This window comes from Microcaecilia unicolor, chromosome 8, assembly GCF_901765095.1.
Source record: "Microcaecilia unicolor chromosome 8, aMicUni1.1, whole genome shotgun sequence".
Lineage (NCBI taxonomy): Eukaryota > Metazoa > Chordata > Amphibia > Gymnophiona > Siphonopidae > Microcaecilia > Microcaecilia unicolor.
The window spans coordinates 64228086-64250867 of NC_044038.1; the positions used below are offsets into that span (position 1 = coordinate 64228086).

The 22782-nt window shown below is 44.6% G+C and overlaps 1 protein-coding gene across 3 annotated transcripts in view; it reads right to left on the minus strand.

Annotated features, from left to right (window-relative positions):
- The window catches only part of LOC115476269 (mitochondrial import inner membrane translocase subunit TIM16-like), a 619296-nt gene that overhangs the window by 553463 nt on the left and 43051 nt on the right, over positions 1-22782 (minus strand). For all 3 annotated transcript variants that reach the window (XM_030212554.1, XM_030212552.1, XM_030212550.1), the window contains exon 5: positions 3451-3634. In XM_030212554.1, the coding sequence (XP_030068414.1) occupies positions 3451-3634 (184 nt within the window). The remainder of the gene's footprint in view (positions 1-3450; positions 3635-22782) is intronic.

The following is a 22782-nucleotide window of genomic DNA, read 5'->3' on the forward strand; positions in this document are numbered from 1 at the left end:
TCATTACAAAACTGCCCAGAATGAAATAATACTCTCCTGCTAGCACACAAAGACTATGCTGCAAAATACTTCAACAGGGAAAATTTCAGAAGTACATGGGTGGTTGTAAAGCCCACAGGTACCCTTTACCCACTCACTGACACAGTTCATTCATACTTTCCCTTTGAAAACTCTCCAATAGAAACCCACAGACATTTGCTCCTCCCTTTTCCGCAAGTAACAGGATATTATACCCCTCCCCCACCAAAAAAAACCAATAAAAACCTAACGACACCCTAGGAACACCTCTGCAAAATGTGGGTCAACCCATGTACTTTTACCTGGATACAGGGTGGGCAATTTTCAAAAAATAAGCTGCCCTTTTACCAGGTAATGGCTTCTGAAAATCGCGCTCCTAGGGATAGACTCCCTGAAGTGCGCTAACACACATTAATGCCTGTTATTTATCATTGGTCTCATTTATCTAACAGAACCTAATTACTAACACTACATTTTCAGTGCTAGTGCATGTTAAACAGGATCACACTTTAGTATACCTAGCCCGAAATGAATAAAAGCACAGACTGTGATGGGACATAAAACCATCATGCCCATGTCCCACCCACTTCGCTCCTGGTGTTGTAACAGACCCCAGTTCATCTCTGGCCTTCTCTCAGTTAAGTATCAGGGATCCTCTTTGCTTACCCCCACCCCACCCCCTACCCCATCCTTCTTATGACTGCTCTGGCCTCCATCTTCTCCACTGAGACATTATCCCACTCATCCACCACCCTTTCCACAAAGAAACAATTCCCAAAATGTGTCCAGATCGTGGTCCTCGGTAACCTGGCTGAAAACTGGCCATATGAACTTGGCACTCCCTAAACCATCACCATTTGGTTCTTCCTGTCCCTGGCCCCTCAATTTGGAAGGAGTTATCCTTATTCCTACATACTGAACTATCTTTCCTGAAATTTAAAACTGGTTTAAAAATATATTTTCAACAGGCCTTTGGCATCCATTTGTTGGGCTCCTCGGAGAGGGTTTGAGGAGTAGCTTGGTGATTACTGCAGTGGCCCGAGTATCTGTATCCCCACCCACTGCCGCAGCAAATATCTTGGCTGGCGGGGGTCCCCAACCCCTGCCAGATGAAGCCTTGTCCAGCGCCGGTCTCTGGTGCCACTGCGTTGCCTGCCCTGTCTTTCCCTAACATCCTGCATGCTCAGTTTCACTAAAAGGAGCGTGCGGGACATGAGGGGAAGACAGAGCAGGGCAGGCAATGCACCAGCGCCGGAGACTGATGCTGGACAACATTTCAGCTGGCAGGCATTGGGGAACCCCGCCAGCAAAACCAGGGGCCCAGAGTAAATTTGGGGGGGGGACGCGCCCAGGCCTCCGTGGCTCCACGTAGCTACGCCACTGCCTATATATAATATGTAAACCGCTTTGATTATATTCACAGAAAGGCGGTATATCAAGTCCCAATCTCTTTCCCTCTTTATTTTACTCTATAACTGCTTCTCTGTTTGATTTTTCTTTCATCTACAGTGATTATTTTCTCTCATATTTATAGCTTAGCATTCCTTTCTCTCTGCAAAATTTTATATTGTCATATAGAGCAGTTTAATAAGCAGCAAAGTGTGTAGCACCAGGAGGGACATTTTCAAAGGCCTTTTTACACATAGGGCTTTATGCACAGAAAAGAAGCTTTTGACAATTGCCCATCATCTACTGTATGCACATATTGGGGAGGTGCTTCCGAGGGGTGAGGAAAGGGTGAAGGGTACACTCATAGGCATAATTTTAATGGACAAAGTGCTCATACTAACAACAGGTGCAAATTGTGCCGTTTGCCAAGTCAATTTTCAAAGGAAATTTTTCCCTTTGAAAATGGATATAAAGCCTGCAGGTAAAAAAATATCCATAGACTTTATATATACGTGCTTTATCTAAAAAATTCCTCCTTGATATCCAATTATATTAAATGATCAGGTGAACTTTAAAAACCATAAGAGGAGTGAAAGGGATAGAGCTAAAATAAATAAATAATAAAAAGTTGAGAGTTTTCGCTCTTGCCAATTAGTGAGCCTGTGCACCTGCTCATCTTAGGGCTTGATGCACAAAACCTACTGAGTACTGGGCCAGTAACATGCGTTTTTGACAAGTTCCTGCTGCTTTAGCAAGCACATTTTTCAGCAAGAGATGCACGAAGGGGTTCTGTGGGCTGTTTTCCATTCACAGCAGCAGACAATGGATATGGTATGTTAATGCATTCAAATGAGCTGATCAGTACTCAAATGTGCATTCCAAGCGATGCACAGCAGTGTATGAGCAACACACAAAACGCAGCCCCTACCTTTAAAGAGGAAATTTTTACAGACAGTAAGGAGCCATCATAACATGACAGTGGCCTCTCAGCAGAGTACTCTCCTGTAATTTCCATTGGTATTTCAAAGGTAAAATTGAACTAGGAACCCCAATCTGCTTAATATCACCATGAACAGTCTCTCTGCCCTTCCAATAGGATGATGCTTCCTTACCCGAACTGCAGTCCCATGGGAGGGCTGCCAGTATAGGGGACTCCCCTTTCTCTCCATTGTAAGCACCTGCATATTACCCCCTCCTCTCTCTCTCTCTCTCTCCCTCCTCCCCCTCTGGTCAAGTTTAGGGCAGGTAGCAACTCTTATGAATGTGGCCGGGAGGTGGTGATAGGGATGGAATAGTGGCCAGCTGCTACTATCCTCTTGGAAATAGAAAGTCGGGGGGAGGGGGGCAGGAGCCTCCCCCAACCTGTCCCCGCTGCTGCCCTGCATGCTGTTCTGGTTCCTCCTGTTCTTGCCCTCGTTGTTCCCCACCTCCTGCCCTCCACCGCAGCAACAGCATCACCCCTTCCTTCCCTCCCTGCAGCCGCTGAGCTTGGCACACAGCAGTGGCAGCAGCCCCCTACTCAGTCTCCTCATTCACCCTGCTGCCATCTTTCTTCCCTCCCTCCCCATTAGGCAGCAGGCACGGGGTGTGTAGTTTAGATTCATCATACATGCCAGCTTACACATCAGAAACATTAGTGATCTTTTTTTCTACTGGCATGTAAAGCTGGCGTGTAAGGAAGCCAAGTAGCAGTAGAGGATGTTTGGCTGTTATAGGCATGCACACCCATAACAGCCAAGCTTAGCAAGTAGCTGCTGTATGCATGCACTGGCGTTTTCTCCTACTGAGCTGTTTTTGCAAGCAACTCATTTGCATGTGAGTTCCTTTGGGAATCGATCACTATTTTCACCTCGGAATTTTTACCGAGGTGGAAATAGTGAGCGATTCTTTCTGGGGACTTTTGCACATCGGCCGTTTAATTAGCTAATCAGAGGGTAGCCAGTAAACCGGCTCCTAGAAGTTGCTTTGTATTTCACTTTGGAGGATGTTTCAGCTCCTTTTCAGCTCCTTTTCAGCTCTAGGTAGCTCCATCTAGGCACACACCTGCAAGAGGCTTCTGCTGCGCGAGGTCCAAGATCTTTGCTGTCCTCCCAGCGCCTGTCGCTATCACATCGCCTGCTGTTGGGTGGAAGAGTAAAGTTTCAACCTGGCATCCTTCAGGTCCCAGAGTCCCCAGTGCAGTGGAAGAGGAAGGTTGGCCGCTCTCTGACAATCGCCAAAGCTTGACCTATCATGCAAAAAGTCAAGGAGAAAAGTGCTTAATCAAATAGCACAATAGACTGGTGGCTCATGAGCTAATTATCTTGGGCCATCCATTTCTTTTTTTTTTGTCCAATAGCTCTTTTCTCTTTTTCTTTCCAAATCTATCAAACTCAGTGCTGGGATCCTGCATCCTTAAGCCTTTATTTGCAACCTGATGGAAATCTTTCCCCTATTTTAAAAGACCCTCCCCTCCACCACTGTTCCTAGCCTGAATATTACAGCAACATGGTCCCAAAAAAACAACAAGGCAGACAATCCGCAAACTCCAATGTGGAAACAAACAGAGCAGATCTAGATACAAACAAATCTTATCAGGTTACTAAGGAGTGTGTGAGCATGCCTCCATCTTTTGGAGAATGCCGCTGACTTTGGACTAGAGATTTTGCTGGGGGTTTTTTTAAACTACTATGGTGTCATATTCATTTGGTCATTAATTTCATAAGGTGGAAAATAGAACACTCAGTTTTTTAGTGGTGAAGATTACAATACAGCCCCTGACGCAGACCTTCTGGGCAAAACATGGCCTGTGTCGGGCACTGCACTAGGTTGAAACTCTACAATAAAAATTTGTTTGTATCTATCTGAGATCTGCTCTGTTTGTTTCCACATTACAGCAACATTCCTGGCAGGAAATCATGTACCAGAATCCTGTATCATAGGCTTTAAATGAGGCCACCAACTGCCACCATGACCATGGCCCCCTCCCCACTCTACAGCTGACACATTGCCTCTACAACCCACATCAAAACAGAGCGCAGTAGGCCCAATCCAGGAATCCAACTGGGGATCCTCCTGCCACTGAACTGGCCCACTACCAATTTCTGATCAAGAAGCTCTGACCAGCATTTCTGCAAGCACTGAAATACTCTGTTATCATGGAATAACTTAACTAGAGACTCCCAAGAACCCTCAGAAATGTCTTATAGGGATGTGCCAGCAAAAAAAAGTTTAATCTCTCCAAATATTTACATAGCAGATAACGGAAGATAAAGACCAGAAAGGTCCATCCAGTCTGCCCCACTGTCACATTCATTTATCAATTCATGATTAAACCAACAATGTGGATTTTCTCAATTCCCAGGTGATATTCTTCAGTTCATTTCACACATTTGTTTTTAATACATTGTATGAGCACTAGATACATGTGCAAATTGATCACAAGCGTGTTTGTTCACAGGTATACACTCATACAATTGACTTGTGCACACTAACATTTTTCAGGCATCCAAACAAGGCTCCTGAGGGGGGGTGGGGACGATTCCCCCAGGCCCGACCTCCAAGGGGGACCCAGTGCTGGAGTCTGTCTCTCTCCTGCTCCTGACGGGACCCAAGTGATCACATCCCGACAGGAGCAAACAGGAGCAGGAGAGAGAAAACTCCGCCGCTGAGCCCCCCTTAGAGGCAGGGGAGAAGCAGACACAGGGCTTCGGGGCCTCTGGTTTGGCTGGTGAGGGTTTCCAAGCCCCGCCAGCAGAAACCTTCCTCCAGTGCTGTTCTCCACCACATTACCTGCCCTATGGCGAACAGCACTGGAGGAATGCTTATTTTTGTGGTCTAGCTAAGCGGCGGCCCTGGGGTGAGGGCGCCTCAACAGCAGCGGCCCTGCCCCAGGCCCCGTTCAGTCTCTCAGCGGCCCTGCACCCAAACAAACCAAACACACTGACAAATTGTCATCCTTACTTTCCTCAGCAGATCACTGCTGGTATTGATGCTCGGCCAAAAGCAGAGGGGTAATATTATTTTCTAATGTCAACGCCAGACTAACAGAAGCGGTGACAAGGTCTGCATCCTCCCTCCAGTGCATGCTATCCCAGGACAAAGACTCAGGGAAGGCAACCTTCCCGGTGTATACTCATCTACAAATTACTGAAGGCAGGGCTATGAAGAGTTCAGATGATAAAAGCCTTGAGAAGGAATATAGAAACATAAAAACATAGAAATATGACAGTAGATAAGGACCAAGTGGCCTATCCAGACTGCCCATCCTCAGTAACCACTTCATTTTCCTAAGGGATCCCACATGCCTTTCCTACACTTTCTTAAATTCTGAAACAGTCCTAGTCTCCACAACCCCCGCTGGGAGGCCATTCCTTGCATCCACCACCCTTTCCATGAAACAGCATTTTCTTAGATTCCTCCTAAGCCTATTTCCTCTTAATTTCATCCTATGTCCTCTCAATCCAGTGTTTTCCTTCATTTGAAAAAGGTTCACATCTTGTACAGTAACGCCACTGAGATATTTAAATCTCTATCATATCCCCTCTCTCCTGTCCCAGTGTATACATGTTGATGTTCCTAAGCCTGTCCCTATATGTTTTATGACCGAGACCCGCTTACCAAATAAGCGTATGGATAGTATAACTGAAACAGCCAGGAATCAATTGAATTCAGCCAGAAAGGCTGTACTAGCTATGGATAGCAGTGATTTATTGGGAGAGAATCAAAACTTTAAAAAAAAAACAGGCAGCCCTTTCTGACAGAATTTACAATTGCCTTGGGTGTTATTAACAACATTTTATAAAACCATTAGTGATTCATGAAAATGGATTCCACTGATTTGAAAACAGTGCTGTCAGACCTCTTCAGTTTTTACATATGAGTGACTTGGAGGCAGGGTGGGCTGTGTGAATTCAAACGTCTGAATTAATATCTGACCAACGGGGATGTCTCGCATCATGGCTGAGTAACTTACAGCAATAAGTTTTCACGTCCAAACAGAGGCAAAAAGTAGAGACTTCAGAACGCTTGACACCAAGAGGCTGGGCCTCTGAAATCAATTCCTGGGTCAGGTCTCCTGCCCCCCTGGGCTGGGGATGCTCAGCCAGCATTTAATGATGACAACTAGTGACCAGATCTAAGTGAAGGGATATATGAGGGAAAAAAATCCCTGGGTAGCTGCAACTGAAGAAACATGATGCTACTGCTAATGTCTGATTAAGCTGAAAGCCCAAAGGTCAAAATAAAGGCACCTGAAAATGAGTCACTTCTCTTTTGAAATACCCATACAGAATATGTGTGTTATCACACAGGCTATGAAACCACTTCTCCTTATCAAAATTTTTATGACTTGCAAATGAAGAGAAAGGTGGGGACTTGCCTGACCTATTTCATTATTAAATGTTGATGTAAGATGCATGCTATTTTACTGGCAGACTGAAAATAATCCTTCTACAGTTAGTAGCAAAGGAACAGGTGGAATTTGTGCCAGGGGCAATCAAAGTAACGAAGGTGTTGTTGACAAGTGACACAATGGGGGTGGGAGTTGGGGGGGTGTACAGAGCCCCTAGCAAGTTTTGATATAGAAAAAGCCTTTTTCAAGGGTTCATGGGAATATTTACTGTAAGTTCTGGGAAGGCGTAGATTCTGGAAGGAAGTAACAAGTGTTTTATTGTTGACTGCAAGTTCAAATGAAGATTAATAGATTTATGACTTAAGAGTCTGTGCCTGGGGAGGGGGGCGACGACAAGGTTGCTCCTTCTTTCCAGGACTTTTTGCCTTGTGAATGAACCCCTCACCCAACAGATAACACAAGATGGATGTATTAGGGGGTTTGAGTGGGGAAGCAGGAAATTAAAATGGCTCTACTTAGAAACATGACAGTAGATAAGGGACAAATGGCCCATCCAGTCTGCCCCTCCTCAGTAACCACTAACTCTTCCTTTTCCTAAGGGATCCCACGGGCCTGTCCCATGCTTTCTTAAATTCTGACAGTCCTCATCTCCACAACCTCTACCAGGAGGCCATTCCACGCATCCACACCCTGAAAGAGTATTTCCTTAGATTCCTCCTATGCTCTCATTCCAGTTTTCCTTCATTTGAAAAAGGCTCACCTCCTATACATTAATGCCCCTGAGGTATTTAAAACGTGGAAGTGGTGCAAAGAAAAGCTACGAAAATGGTATGGGATTTGCTTGAAAACCGTACGAGGAGAGACTTGCTGACCTCAACATGTATACCTTGGAGGAAAGGAGAAACAGGGGTGATATGATACAGATGTTCAAATATCTGAAAGGTATTAATCTGCAAACAAACCTTTTCTGGAGATGGGAAGGCGGTAGAACTAGAGGACATGAATTGAGGTTGAAGGGGGGGCAGACTCAGGACTAATGTCAGGAAGTATTTTTTCACGGAGAGGGTGGTGGATATGTGGAATGCCCTCCCGCGGGAGGTGGTGGAGATGAAAACGGTAATGGAATTCAAACATGCGTGGGATAAACACAAAGGAATCCTGTTTAGAAGGAATGGTTCCGTGGAGTCTTAGCGGAGATTGGGTGGCGACACCGGTAATTGGAAACAAAACGGGAGCTGGGCAGACTTCTACGGTCTACGCCCTGATTGTGACTGAATAGATAGGGATCGGCTGGAGTGTAAATTTTAAGGAGCTTCGATGTTAGCTTCAGAACGTACTACAAGAACAGTACTGGGTAGACCTCTACGGTCTGTGCCCTGAGAAAGGCAAGGACAAATCAAACTCGGGTATACATATAAAGTATCACATACCATGTAAAATGAGTTTATCTCGTTGGGCAGACTGGATGGACCGTACAGGTCTTTATCTGCCGTCATTTACTATGTTACTATATCCCATCTCTCCCGCCTCTCTTCCAGCATATACATGTTGAGGTTCATGAGCCATGTTTTATGACCGAGACCGCTTATCAATTTTGTAGCTACCCTCTGGACCGACTCCATCCTGTGTATATCTTTCTGTAGGTGCGGTCTCCAGAATTGCACAGTATTCTAAATGGGGCCTCACCAGAGACTTATACAAGGGCACTATCACCTCTTTTTCCCTACTGGTCATCCCTTTTATTATGCACCCGAGCATCCTTCTGGCTTTGACTGTCACCTTTTCTACCTGTTTGGCCATCTCAAGGTTGTCAGACACAATCACCCCCAAGTCCCGCTCTTCTTTCGTACACAAAAGCACTTCACTCCCTATATTGTACCGTGCCCTTGGACTCTCGTAACTACTTGCAGGTGACTTGCTGGTAATGTTGCAGGAACCAGTGTCCTCATTGTTACAGGTGTTGGAAATCTGAAAGTAATTTGCTGTAATATCAGATTTAAAGGTTATTTTGGGAGAAGTCATTGTCATTGGATATTGCAGAAGGACTAAGGAATTCACCTTGAAGTGGGTACAAGATTCTCTGTGGTTTCTGAGGGACTGGGGGCATTGTATAATGTTGATATCACTGAGGGATTTGCAAAACTGCTTAAATGGTGAACTCTGCTGTTCTTGCTCATAGGCAGGGTTCAGGTGATTAAAATGATGTTAGTACTAAAATGGCTTTATGTGCTGTTAAATCTGATACTAAAGAAGATATGATTAAAAGAAACAGGGATTTCTTTGGAGGAGACATAAATCAAGGATATAACTAAAGGTGCTGCTGCAGGTGGTGGCTGATAGGGGCTTGGAGATGCCCGACATTTGCAAATTAAGGGGTGGATGGGTGCAGTCCAGAATTTGCATATGTTCACTTGGAGAATCCGCTGGTAAAACCAGACACCTTAGCGATTGCTTTACATAGCGATGCTCCTTGTACGTTCTCACAAAATATTTTAATTCAAGCTACTCACAAGGTCCTGAACCTGGGCACGTAAGAAACTGGATTTGTTGACAAAAATCTATTTTCCCTCGTTAGGAAATGGGATTTTTCTCCTGCAATAGGGCAGTCAGATTTCAGGAGGTGGGAGTGGACAGATTTGACTAAAATAGGTCAGCTGTTAGAAAACACTGATTAAAACATTTGTGAACTTACAAAGGGAGTTTCAATTGGTTATCTGCAGGCAAGGTACTATATTGACTCAAAATTAAAAGTAAATGTGCAGGATTTTAAATGTTGAAAAAAATCCTGAAAGTTAAATTTGTGCACTAGGGTATTTATACCCCACTTTGGGCACACAGGGTAGGAGTGATTGATTCAGGAGCCTGTTAGCTTCTCCCGAGGGCACATATATTCACTGTGTTTGGAGAGATTCACTGATTACAGCGCTGTGGGATTGAATATGTCAGTGTGTATCTGGATTATTGAAGATTAAACTGACCCCTACTGCAGAAATATGTTTGTTGGATCAGCTGGATCGCCTTCCCATAGGATCCAGCATTGATACTGTATTAGGAAAAGATGTTTGTCTGTGAAAAGATCTATTTTGATTAATTGGGTGGGTAGAACTGGAAATGCCTACTGTGTTGAAACTGAAAGGTATGTCTGTTCACAAGGTACATTAGAAGAAGAAAAAACGTTTTGGGCAATTTGGCACCCCCTTTTTGATGTCATTAGCCTCAGGATGCACAAGTGTACTAGTGAACACTATAGCATTTTAGAGGGTAAGGTTGGGTTTTGGGAGGTAAAACATTCGACACTGTTAATGTTTAAGAGCTGTGTAGAGTTTTATTGGTTGGTTAATACAAAAGATTGATATTTTTTAAAAAAGGTTGCCTTTAAGTGAAATAGATCTTGATCTCTTTGTAGGGGTGAGTTTTGTTTTGCTTAAGCAGTTTTGTTTGTACAATGTTAAGGTGAAAGGGCAATTGCCAAATAATAATTGTTACACTGGTTTATTGACTTTTACCCCTGTACTTTTGCTGTTTCAATAAAGAGCTTCTTTAAATTAAAAAAAAAAAAGTGGCCTATGAGTTGACATGCTGAAGACATGGGCACATTGTTATGAGGAGGGGATAAACAAATAGCTCCTGGCATGAGCCATTCACATACATCAGGTTATCACCATGGAGGGTGGTGCAGAAGTGAGGCAATATGATGCACCAGTGAGCAGGGAAGCATAGAGGCATATTTTCAAAGCACTTTGGGAGGCTAAGTTCCATAGGTTTCTATGGAACTTTGGGAGGCTAAGTGCTTTGAAAATGAGCCCCATAGTGTGTTGATGGATATTATTGCTGTACAATGAAAAATAGTTCGGTTTGTTTCCAGGACATTTTCAAACTTACGGGCTCAACATTTGGGCATTTTATTGGTTCATTTTACACATTAGTTTTTTTTTTTAAGCATTTATTTATAATTTTAACATTTTAAAACACAGTACATATCCATATATTGATTCTGTAGATACATGTCTTCACATAGTAGCATAAGAGTTTCAAACATTATCTAATAATTTCAGCTAAACAGTTATACACCTCTATGTAGGTTACCTATATTCCCCTCCTCTTAAGCCTTCCCACCCCCTATATAAGTATGTGCGCCCCAAGTTTTATGGTGCAGAGGTTGCTTTCCATTTAATATACGGGTCCCAGATTTTATGGTAATGTATAATCCGACCATTTCTCATAGCTGTAAGTTTTGACATCAATTGTATTCTATCCAATTTTTCCCGGACTACGTGTATTCCCGGAATCATAGGCTTCTTCCAGGCTGAAGCAATGATGAGTTTGCCTGCCACAAATAACTGGGTGGCAAAGCTGTGTGTGATTTTTTTAATCCCTGTGGGTTTAAAGTGAAGCAGACAGCTCTCTGCCTTCATGGGATACGTCTGGCTCGTCACTTTACATAGGAAGCCTATCACCTCCATCCAAAACTTCTGGGCATGGCTACAGGCCCACCACATGTGAAACATATCCCCTTTTATCTCACATTGCCTCCAACAGTTGCCCATGCCCTTTTTATACATTGTGGCTAATCGGTGGGGAGTGTAGTACCACCAATACAGCATCTTGTGCCCGTTTTCTATCAGGGTACTAGAGACTGATACCCTTAGTAGTGACCGAAAGGCTTGTGCCCATTGAGAGGGGTCATAGGTGGAACCCATTACTGTCTCCCATTTTGTAGTGTAGTGTTCTATTGGGTTCTCCCTAGATAAGAGGGCCCCATAAAGTTTAGTTATCCCCCCTTTACTACCCCCTTTCGTCAGACTTTTCTCCAGTATTGTCTCTGTCAGACTAAGCTCTTCTACCACTCTCCTCTTTATAAAGTCACGAACCTGGTAAAATTGAAAAGCTTGCAGGGGGGAAAGTCCATGTTCTCGGCATAATTCTGTGTATGAGGTCCTTACCCCTTGTTCCCACATTTGTCCCAGTTCACACAAGCCTCGCTCTTCCCATTCTAGGTACGCCCCGTCTAATTGACCCGGCCCAAACTGCGGAGCAAATCTGAGAAACATGTGCGTAAAGTATGTCCTTTCTGGGAAATGCTGCTTCCTTATTTGTCTCCAGGTCATAAGAGGCCACCGCAGCACGGGAGGGCTTCTCTTAATTACTTCATCTAATTGTTGTGTCGGTAGCCATGGCACCGCTCTCAAGGGAATAGGATCTACCCATCTTTGCTCCATTTTAATGCCTATCTTTACCGGGTTCTGCTGCCACGCAGCTATTATTTTTAAATGCGCCGCCTGATAATAGGTCTTAAAAGATGGGACCCCCATCCCGCCCCGCTTACGCGATTGATATAGCACCTCTCTCCGCACTCTCGGGGGTTTTTTCTTCCAAATGAACGCAAATGCCTTTCTCTGCAAATTCCTCAGAAAGCCCTTTGGGAGATTGATTGGTAATGCCATAAAAAGATATAAAAGTTTGGGGAGAACTATCATTTTTAATGCACTGATTCTTCCCATCCATGACAAAGTCAAGCCCTCCCATCGCTCCATTTCCAAAAAGAGTTCTCGCACTTTGTCTGGGAAGTTGTATTTGAAAATGTCTTCTATTTTACGTGGAATATTGACCCCTAAGTATCGAATGTATTTGGTCGCCCACCTGTATTGAAATTGCTGTTGGAGCTGTGTCATCTGTATATCAGGTATCCCCACGTCTAATGTTTCAGACTTGTCAAAGTTAATTTTAAACCCTGACACTTCCCCATATTTTTGTATAACTTCATTTATTTTTGGGAAGGAGACCAGGGGCTCCACCAACGTGAGCAATATATCGTCCGCGAACATAAGAACTTTAGTCTCTATTCCTCCCCATCTTGGGCCCCTGATCTCTCTCTGGGTTCTAATTTGAATAGCCAGCGGTTCCATTACTAGGGCAAATAAAAGCGGGGATAGCGCACAGCCCTGTCTGGTGCCCCTGTTCAGCTGGAACGCTTGAGAGAGATGGCCATTAACCCGCACAGCCGCTTTTGGGGATTTGTATATTGTGTGTAACCAGGACCCAAATCGCCCTCCAATGCCTATTTGTCTTAACACCTCAAATAAAAAAGCCCAGCTCACCCTGTCAAACGCTTTTTCGGCATCCAGAGATAAGATGCACAAGGTGGTATTATGAATTTGTGCATTCTGGACCATAAAAATGGCTCTCCTGACATTGTCAAAAGTTTGCCGACCTTCCACAAACCCTGCCTGATCTTCATGGACTAAATTTGGGAGATATCTTTGTAATCTAGTTGCCAGAATTTTAGTAAATATTTTGTAGTCCACCCCCAGTAGGGAGATGGGCCTGTATGACCCACATTTCTGCGGGTCCTTGCCTGCTTTGGGGATCACAGTTATAGTAGCAAGATCCCAAGTTGGCGGCAACCCCGTGGCCATATCTATGGAGTTGAAGACTCTCACCAAAATGGGGGCCAGCAACTCTCCAAAGATTTTGTAAAATCGGTTTGTATATCCATCGGGGCCCGGCGCCTTGTGGGGAGCCAGATTTTTAATGGTGGACTTGACCTCCTCTAACGTGATGGGCTTCGATAATATTTGCTGGGCCTCCTCAGATAATTGAGGGAGCTCAATTCCCGCCAGAAACTCCTCTATATTTTCTAGATTTGGGGCCGTTTCTGGAGTATATAGTTGTTGATAAAAGGATCTAAATATGGACTTTATTGACTCCTGATCTGTATGGAGCTCACCTTGTTCATCTTTTAAGCTTCCTACTCCATTCCTAGCAGCTCTTTGTTTTAATTTATACGCTAATAACCGACTGGGCTTATTGCCAAATTCAAAATGTGTTTGACCTACTCTTTGCAATTGTACAGTCAAGTCTGCCAATTCCAAGTCCAGAATCTGGTGTCTTATCTCCTGTGCCCGTCTCAGCAATGTTGGACTGGGCTGCGCATCCCCTTGTTGCAACTCCCCCTCCACTCGCAACAACTCCTCCCGCAATTTCTGTTCCTCTGCAATTCTCTTTTTCCAACAGTGTGAGCGCAGCGCAATCAATTGGCCCCGCAGCACTGCCTTAAGTCCCTCCCAGAGTGTGGCCGGGGATACCTCCCCATTGTCATTATAAGTGAGATATTCTTTAATATATTGTTCAATGGAGATTAGGTTATCTGGGCTCACTAATAGTGTGTCATCTAGATTCCATATGCGCTCTTTTCTTGGCATCCCCATGTTTGCGAGTCGTAGCAGCACTGGGGAGTGATCTGACCATGTACGTGGTAGTATTTGGGATGTGGCCCCCATACTCGATATCATTACGTCTCCCAGCCACATGTCTATCCGGGAAAAGCTATGATGCCCTGAAGAGTAAAATGTATAGCTACGTGTGGAGGGGTTATCCCTGCGCCACAAGTCTATTAATTGCCACCTTGTGAGTAGTTCTTTAAGCTGGCGTCTACCCTGTTGGCCATAAGTGACTCCTACTGCGGAGTTGTCTAAATGTGGATGTAGAGTAATGTTAAAGTCTCCTCCTACTAATAGGGATCCCTCAATGTGTTGTGTGATTTGTCGGTCTAGTTCTAGGAAAAATTGCTCCTGATTGGCATTGGGACCATAAATGTTTAATATCGTGTAAGCTTTTCCCGCTAGTTGCAGATTCACAATCAAATATCGCCCATCTTTGTCCCGTATTACCTTCCGTACCACCCAGGGCTTGGAATTGCTTAGTGCTATCAGAACTCCCTTACTTTTTGTGTTTGCATGGGAAGAGGCGAAATATATATGAGGGTATTGTCTATGCGAACAGAGTCTCTCGTATCTGGGTTTAAGGTGGGTTTCCTGGATCAAAGCCACATCCACTTGTAGGCGGCAAAGTTCCCTAAATAACAATTGTCGCTTTCTGGGTATGTTTAGCCCCTTTACGTTTAATGATAGCCCTATTATATCAGCCATAATTATCTCGAGATGTCATTCTTCGCCTCTGCAGTGTATCTCTACCCTGATAAGCCTGATATGCCTCATGTACTGTGTCATCTTTGTTCCCCTCCCTACTCCCCTCCCCCTCCCAATTCCCACCCTTCCCCCCATCTTTGTAATTTGGGTGTCTCTCAATATTGACAGGCACCCAAGCAAAGAGAAAGTGACTCACCAAACATTTACCGCATACCCCTTGAATATCAGTTAACGTAACATAAGCAAACTAACATTACTTAAACATGTCCTTCGTCTTGGTCCCGAATCGCTACTTTGGTGTCTAGCAGCTTTTCACCTTCTATTAATTCTGGATCTTCTCGTCCCGTGGCTTCATGTAACTTTAGCAGCAGATTGTTGTCGCTGAAGTCTCCGTGGACCTTTTCCCGCTCTTTTCCATTTTGTTGGTGCAGACTGCGTGGTACTTCTCTTATCCCCGTTAGGAGCAACCAAGTCCGTTTCCACTTCTAGTTCTGGGCAAATTGTTCTGGCCTCTTCAAGTGATCTTATTTGGTGCAACTTGCCGTCTTTATAAAATGCCAAGGCAAAGGGATATCGCCATCTGTACTGTATGTTGAGGTCACGCAGTCTTTTTGTAAAAGGCTTCAATTCACTTCTTCTTTTCAACGTCGCTGCTGCCACATCTTGGTAGATTTCAATTCTATATGAGTCCCATTTAAATTCTGGGGCTTGGCGTGCTGCTGTTAAGATTTGTTCTTTGAGCTTAAAACTCGTAAAGCAGGCTATTATATCCTTTGAAATGTTGTTGCGGCTCGGGCCCAGCACTCTATGGGCCCTTTCAATCTGAACTGCTTCTGCCTCAATAGCCGTATTGTTTGCTGCCATCAATTCGACCACCATTTTTTGAACCACCGTTGTGCTATCTTGATATGTGGGCGTCTCCGGTAGCCCACGAAAGCGCAGGTTGTTCCGTCGGCCTCTATTTTCTAGGTCTTCAACCTTGGCCCATAGTTGCTGTTGCTCTTTATGCAATCCTGTCATATGTTGTTCCATCTGCCCCAGAGCTTCACTGTGGCCTTCCACCTGGTTTTCTGTTTCCTCCAAGCGCGTCCCAAGCTCCCGAATTTCACCTCTAAGGTCAGCTCCAAGCGTGGCTACTTCTGTACGTAGCGCTTTCAGGTTTGAGCTGATTTCCTGTAGCCAGTTTTTTAGCGCTGGAGCGATCTCTCCATCTGCCGCTTCCAGAGCGGGGCGCTCAGGCGATCCTTCGCCTCGGCGTTGACTCCTCTCCTCTTGTTTTTCTTGCTCTTCGCGGGCCGCCGCCATCTTGGAGCTTGGCGCACCGTCTCCGTTCAGGTAGGCAAATCGCGCTAGGTCCAACCCCGCCGCTTTCTGAGTCATCTTAACTCGATTGCTGACTGAAGGAGGGGGTATTCAGACCCGCTGGGCTTCGTTTGCTGCTGTTCGCTCGAGTTTATTAGCAGATTTCTTGCGGGGTAGCGGGAGCTCCGCTCTCAGACGTCCATTCTATCTGGTGACGTCACTTCCTCTCTACACATTAGTTTTAAGCAAAATGTTTTAAAATGTACCTTAGAATGTGTTAACACACGTAAAACCACAAAACATTAAAGGGGGCTAGCAAATTGCATGCTTACTAACAAATGCACACCCCTTATGGGGGTCACTGTGATAGACGCAGCAACTGATGTCGCACGGGGTGGAGTGAGCTCTGACTGACAATTTCAACCGGAGTCAGGAAACCGGCAGCAGCTAAAGCAAGTGGATCAGGAGGTACTGTAAATAAATACTGAACTCGGTTTGCCTGCTCCTCTCTGTTTTATTCAGATTTAGTGCTTGATGTGGCTTTGCCAGTCTATAATGGAGTAGCCATTAACTACATCAAAATATATAATTTCATGACCACATCCCTGGAGCTGTTTATTCTACTTCCCGATGTGCGGACAGCCAGTCAGGGACCAGGTCCCACCCTGTTAAACACAGGACCCACATGCAGTCAGGGAGAAACTCAATCCATTTGCAAGTAAAAGTGTTATTATCAAGACCTCTAACTCCTGTCCTCACTTTTTCCTCACCCAACTCTTTGGGGGCCCCTCGTACCTGCCTATTATCAGATACTACTTGGGAATTTCTCTCACCGTTATTCCTATCTGTTTATTTAACACCTACTTCACATTCTGCTCTTTCACTGGCCACTAAGGGCTGGCATCCAAATACAGGCACCCCAAAATATTAGCACCGAGCGGTCTTTATAGAATAGCATTGGGCACCAAATTCCACACCCAACTTTGGACACAAGGACTTTCACCAACTGAAACCAGGTGTAGATCCTGGTGCTCAAGTTGAGTACACATCTGCGGTATTTACAATACTGCATGCAATTTTCCAGAACTTCCCTAACCCGCCCATGCCCCAACATTCCCTTAGCAGTAACAAAGAAACATAGAATCATGACGGCAGATAACGGCCAAATAGCCCATCCAGTCTGTCCATCCTCAGTAATCATTAACTCCTCCATTTCCTAAGAGATCCCATGTGCCTGTCCCACAAATTCTGACACAGTCCTCATCTCCACGACCTCCACCGGGAGGCCATTCCACGCATCCACTACCCTTTCTGTGAAAGAGTATTTTCTCAGATTCCTCCTAAGCCTATTTCCTCTTAACTTCATCCTATGCCCTCTCATTCCAGAGTTTTCCTTTATTTGGAAAAGACTCTCCTCCAGTACACTAATGTCACTGAGGTATTTAAACATCTCTATCATATCCCTTTCTCTCCCACCTCTCTTCCAGTGTATACATGTTGAGTTTCATCAGCCTGTCCCTATACGTTTTATGACAGAGACCATTTACCAATTTGGTAGCCACCCTCTGGACCAACTCCATCCTGTTTATATCTTTCTGTAGGTGCGGTCTCCAGAATTGCACGCAGTACTCCAAATGAGGCCTCACCAGAGTCTTACAGAAGGGCACTATCACCTCTTTTTTCCTGCTGGTCATCCCTCTCCTTATGCACATAAGTATCCTTCTAGCTTATGCATAGATACACTTAGGTGTTATTCTATAACTGGGTGCTTAACTGTATTTCCACGCCGATCTGCTGTTTCAGCCCCATTTTGGCACCTTGCATCTGTGGGAATGTGATGTCACACTGTAAGCTGGTTGCAAAATTAGCGCCATTTATAGAATTCCCTAGCAAATGTCACTGGAGTGCAGTACACAAGGAAATCTCCCAAAATGTAAAAGTCTCTGCTGGAAACAGGGTCAAGCATAGAGGATATTCAATTCCACACCCAGATGGCTGCGTTTTGTGTAGTCCAACATGGTCCGATCGCTATCCAGGCACTGGCACAGAGTATCTGCAGTGCCAAAATAACTACTGGGCCCACCCTGGCACAAACCAGAAAGGGCTGCAGCAGTCAGAGCAGGTATTCAGTACTGCTGAATATCTGCATCTCTCCTGCCCAGTTAAAACATTTCAAATATCAGCCCCAATGTGTTTTTCAGCAGAGGACTGTGCACTAGAAACCTGAGGAAAGATAAGAGTCATTATATGCTTCCAGGACAGGGCTTCTCAAGCCAGTCTTTGGAACACACCTGGCCAGTCAGGTTTTCAGGATACCCACAATGAACATAGATTTGCATACAGTGGAGGCTGTGCATTCAAATTAATCTCATGCATATTCAATGGGGTCGATATTCAGACTGCGGGAGGCAGGTTGGGTGAGTAATCAGGACTCGGCTGAGAACCCTTGTTCTAGGATGATGTGTGCAAGCAGTGGTGTAGCTACAGGGGGCCTGGGGTGGGGGCACAGGCCCACACTGTCTGTCCCCCCTCCAAAAAAAGCAGATCAGCAGCAGCCACCTCACTTCTGCCCCAGATCCAGAATTTGCTCCCCCACCTGTGTCCCAGCAACTCCCCCCCCCCCCCCCCCATCTACCTCAGCACCTTAGAGGGTAGCAAAAGCAGCAACGCACATCCACTGCCTGCACCAGCCCGGCAGACTTCCCTCTGCCACATCCTGACCTTGCTGATCTCACTTCCTGTTTCTTCTCTGGTGGGACACAGAAGAGGGAAGCCGGCAGGGCTGGCACAGGCAGTTGATGTGAATCGCTGCTTCTGCACACAGCTGAAGTGTACTGGGGGTGGGAGGCAAATACCAGATCTGGGGGCAAAGAAGAAGGCGAGAGATGCAGGACAAAAGGGGGGGTTGTTTTGGAAGGCCCACCCATCCTAAATGTGGACCCACCCAAAATGACAGGTCTGGCTACGTCACTGGTGTGCAGCCCTGGTCTTTGATCAGCAGTAGAGCTGACTGAGCTCTTTTGAGCATAACTAAAAGAACCTCTCTCCTGGATGTGATGATGTTTATTTTGATGCATAAACAGCACAACTCATCACTGGTCAAGACCTAGTAATGTGAAAGCTCCAAACTCAAAGCAGGAAGGAAGTGAGGCAAGCTTTACCCTTCTGCAGTGGGGCTGGCTAATGTCCAGGCCACATGACCTTACAAGGATGCTGGACAGTACAAATGTTCTTTTCCAAACAGTTTTCTACAGATACAGAAAGAAGGGAAGAAAAAAATGTGGAAATAGCCTCCGAGTGCAGCAACTCACAGATTCACACATTAATGTACACCCTATATTGATTATGACATATACGTCATTTCTGAAATTCTTTAAGTCGAATTGAAAACTCTGCTCCTCAAGTGCCAGTAACAGGTCCAGCTCCAGGGTATCCACAATTACTATATTGTGTGTGCTGTCTCTACTCTGTACAGACATTTTCTAAGTAAACTGAGTAGCATTTAATGTGCTCAAGAGTGCACTTATAAAACTACGTGTGCACAGAAGTACTTGCTCAGAAAACACAGCATCTACTTTTAGGCAATCCAAATGTAGGTATTCCAGGGCACACAATGGGCAATGCAGGGATGGGACTGGCATTTGTGGGTGTATTTTATTTTTTTAAAAGCCAGTAGTAAAAGTTCAAGTTAAAGGTTCACAAGCAATATGAGAAATGGCCCCCAGAACAAGGGGTGAGGTCTCCCTCAGAAGAAACAAGAGGCGCTATAAATGAGCCCTCTGCTTCCCTGAGCCTCCAGTACTGCAGGAACTGCATGGATGCCACTGAAAAAAGTACATCTGTGCCAAATTCATATTGGTAATAATGCATACATCAAGTGGAAAAGAACCACCAGTACTTTAAAACAATAATAAAGTCTGTAAAGGATTGAAAGAACAGAGGGGTATGGGCTCAAAAACCGGAGATTACAATGCCTTCCTTTCTTTGTCACTGCTGAAAAGTAATACGCCCCCTTTTTTAAATTAAATTTTTTTCATTATGATTTGAAATTGCAAGAAACCAAATTTAACTCAAAAATGGTCCGTGTTGTATCCAGATGTTTCAATATGTTGACAGTACTAAGGGTGTATATCCAAGAGCCGGGCCCTCACAAAACCATAACCTTCCATTGGACATAAAACTCTATTACTCTATTATTTAAATTCCTTCCTTCAGTCATAGTCTCTTTTTCTTTTCATAGCTCCAACCTGGCTAGTGGTTTCACCTCATCAGGGAGTTTTTCAACGGAAGCAGTCCATCTCATTGGCCAAGGAATGTTGAGAAGATAGCCTAGTAAATATGAAGGCCCAATACAGATCTATAGGCGGCGAGATATTAAACACGTTTCTCTTACTGTAGATCAAAAACATTCATTTCCCTGCACTGCTCAGGCCAAAGCAATTAAACAAGTACCTCAAAAACTCCCCCCCCCCCCCCTTCCCCAAGGAGAGGAGCTCTGCTACTGGATAATGATGTCCACAAGTATGTGTGCATCAAAGAGGGAGCCAGCTGGAGATAAGGGCCATTGTTCCATCAGCACTATTTTATGGCTGGAAGAAGGAATTTAGGTGAAGAGACCTTGGCCCTAAGGCGAGGGAGAAAAGGTGGAACAGGAAAACAAACTGGCTCCTGAGAATGTGATCTTTATTTATTTTATTGCATTTGTATCCCACATTTTCCCACCTCTTTGCAGGCTCAATGTGGCTTACAATACATCATGAATGGTGGACATATGACATATGATCTTTTCCTCAGGACTATGATCCTTACTTTGTATAACTATAATAAAAAGCTTTTAACAAAGAATGTGCCCAATAAGGACCCAGGAAATGTATCCTTTATGTATCTCTTGCAATTATGCCAAAAGAATGACATATTTCAAATGATGTATCCCTGAAATAATTTCTTTTGTGCCTTGGGCTAAGAAATTCTGTATATAAGCCAGGGGCGTAGCTAGGTGGGGCCACGGGGGCATGGGCCCCCGCATATTTAGCCCTGGTTCCCCTGCTTTCACCCCCCCCCCCCCCACCGCCAACCCTCCCCTGCCAAATTCGACTCCCCCCTCCCCCGCCGTCAGGTACCTTTGCTGGCGGGGGGGTCCCCAACCCACACCAGCCAAAGTCCTCTTCAGCGTCGGTCTCCGGCGTGTTGCTGATCTGGATTCTGTTTCTGTGAGTCCTGAGGAACGTGCAGGATGTTAGGACTCATAGAAACAGAATACCGATAAGTGAACGCGCCGGACTCGGAGACCGGAGCTGAAGAGGACTTCAGCTGGCGGGGGTTGGGGACCCCCCGCAAGCAAAGGTACCTGGTGGTGGCAGGGGAGGGGCGCCGGGGGGGGCGGCGGCAGCAGCGGGGCTAAAATGTGCCCCCTCACCTCGGGCTCTGGACTCCCCTCCCACCAAAGTCTGGCTACACCCCTGATATAAGCTGCCTGATCTGTAAGGCAAGGGGGAGCACTGACAGTCCTGAGTCTCTGGGGAGCCAGGGACTAAGTAGGTGTTCCATCTGCTGTTTTATCCTTTGCTTATGTATCCCATTTCTCTCTGCTTATTCTTGCTAAGAAAATAGTTTTTGCTTTACTGCTAATTTTGTAAAAATAAACATTTGTAAACATGATAATATTATTTTGTTTGTAGTTTTTCTTTTTTGTGATTGGCCATGCAGGTGTCCCAAGAAAGTGCAGCTGAGAGTATCTGTTTGAGGAGGGGCTGTGTTCTGGTTCTGAGACCCAGTCCCCAACAGGAGCTAAAAATGTTCAGCCCTTGAGATGGGCTGCTTCAAGTTTCAAGTTTATTAACAAGCTTGATATACCACCTAAGAGAAAATCTATCAAAGCAGTTCACGATACAAAAATCAATAACTAAAAACAAAGGAAAGACAAGATGTACAATATAAATAGGAAAGAAAAGAGCAGGAAAAGGAAGGAATTCTATTTGAATTTTACATACACTTTTCTTAATCTCGTTTCCCACCTAGTCCTGCCTAATTATGTTCTAACATATCCACCCTTAATAATTTGTTTGTCCTTGAGATAGTCTAAATCTCTGGTTACTTGCTGCACATGTATTAATTTGATCTTGAAGTTATTGTAATTTGTGTTATATTCTGTACATTATTATGTTTTATTCACTTTAATATCCGTTTGTACGTCACATTGAACTTGAATCTATTTCGGCTAATGTGGGGTATAAATGTCATGAATAAATAAATAAATTAATTAATTTTGTAGAAATCATAGCAAAAGCAGGAAGAGATGCCATCAAGCGGCCACAAATCAGGCCTGATTCTGTTGAGAAACCTCCTGATGAAGCCCGATGAGGTGAAACCACTGGCCAGTTTAGAGCTATGAAAAGAAAAAAGGGACTGAGTGAATGAAGGCATTTAAATAATGGACTAATGAGTTTATGTCCAATGGAAGGTGGTGGTTTTGCAAGAGGTCTTGAATATACAGCCTTAGTACTGTCAACATATTAAGACATCTGGATAGAATATTGACTGTTCTTGAGATAAGTATTTTTTTCATTATGATTTGCAATTCAATTTCAAAAAAAAGGAGGAGTATTACTTTTGGGTATTGATGAAAACGGAAGGCGTTGTAGTTGCTGGTTTTTGATCCCATACCCCTCAGTTTTTTTTCAATATTTGACGGGCTTTAGTATTGCTTAAAATATTGATCGTTTCCCGACTTCCGGCTGGGGCATGGAGCTGTGAGGAGGAAAGAAGAGAGGCTCCCAACTCTCCTGTAGAGATCTGCATCTAATCGGTGCTCTC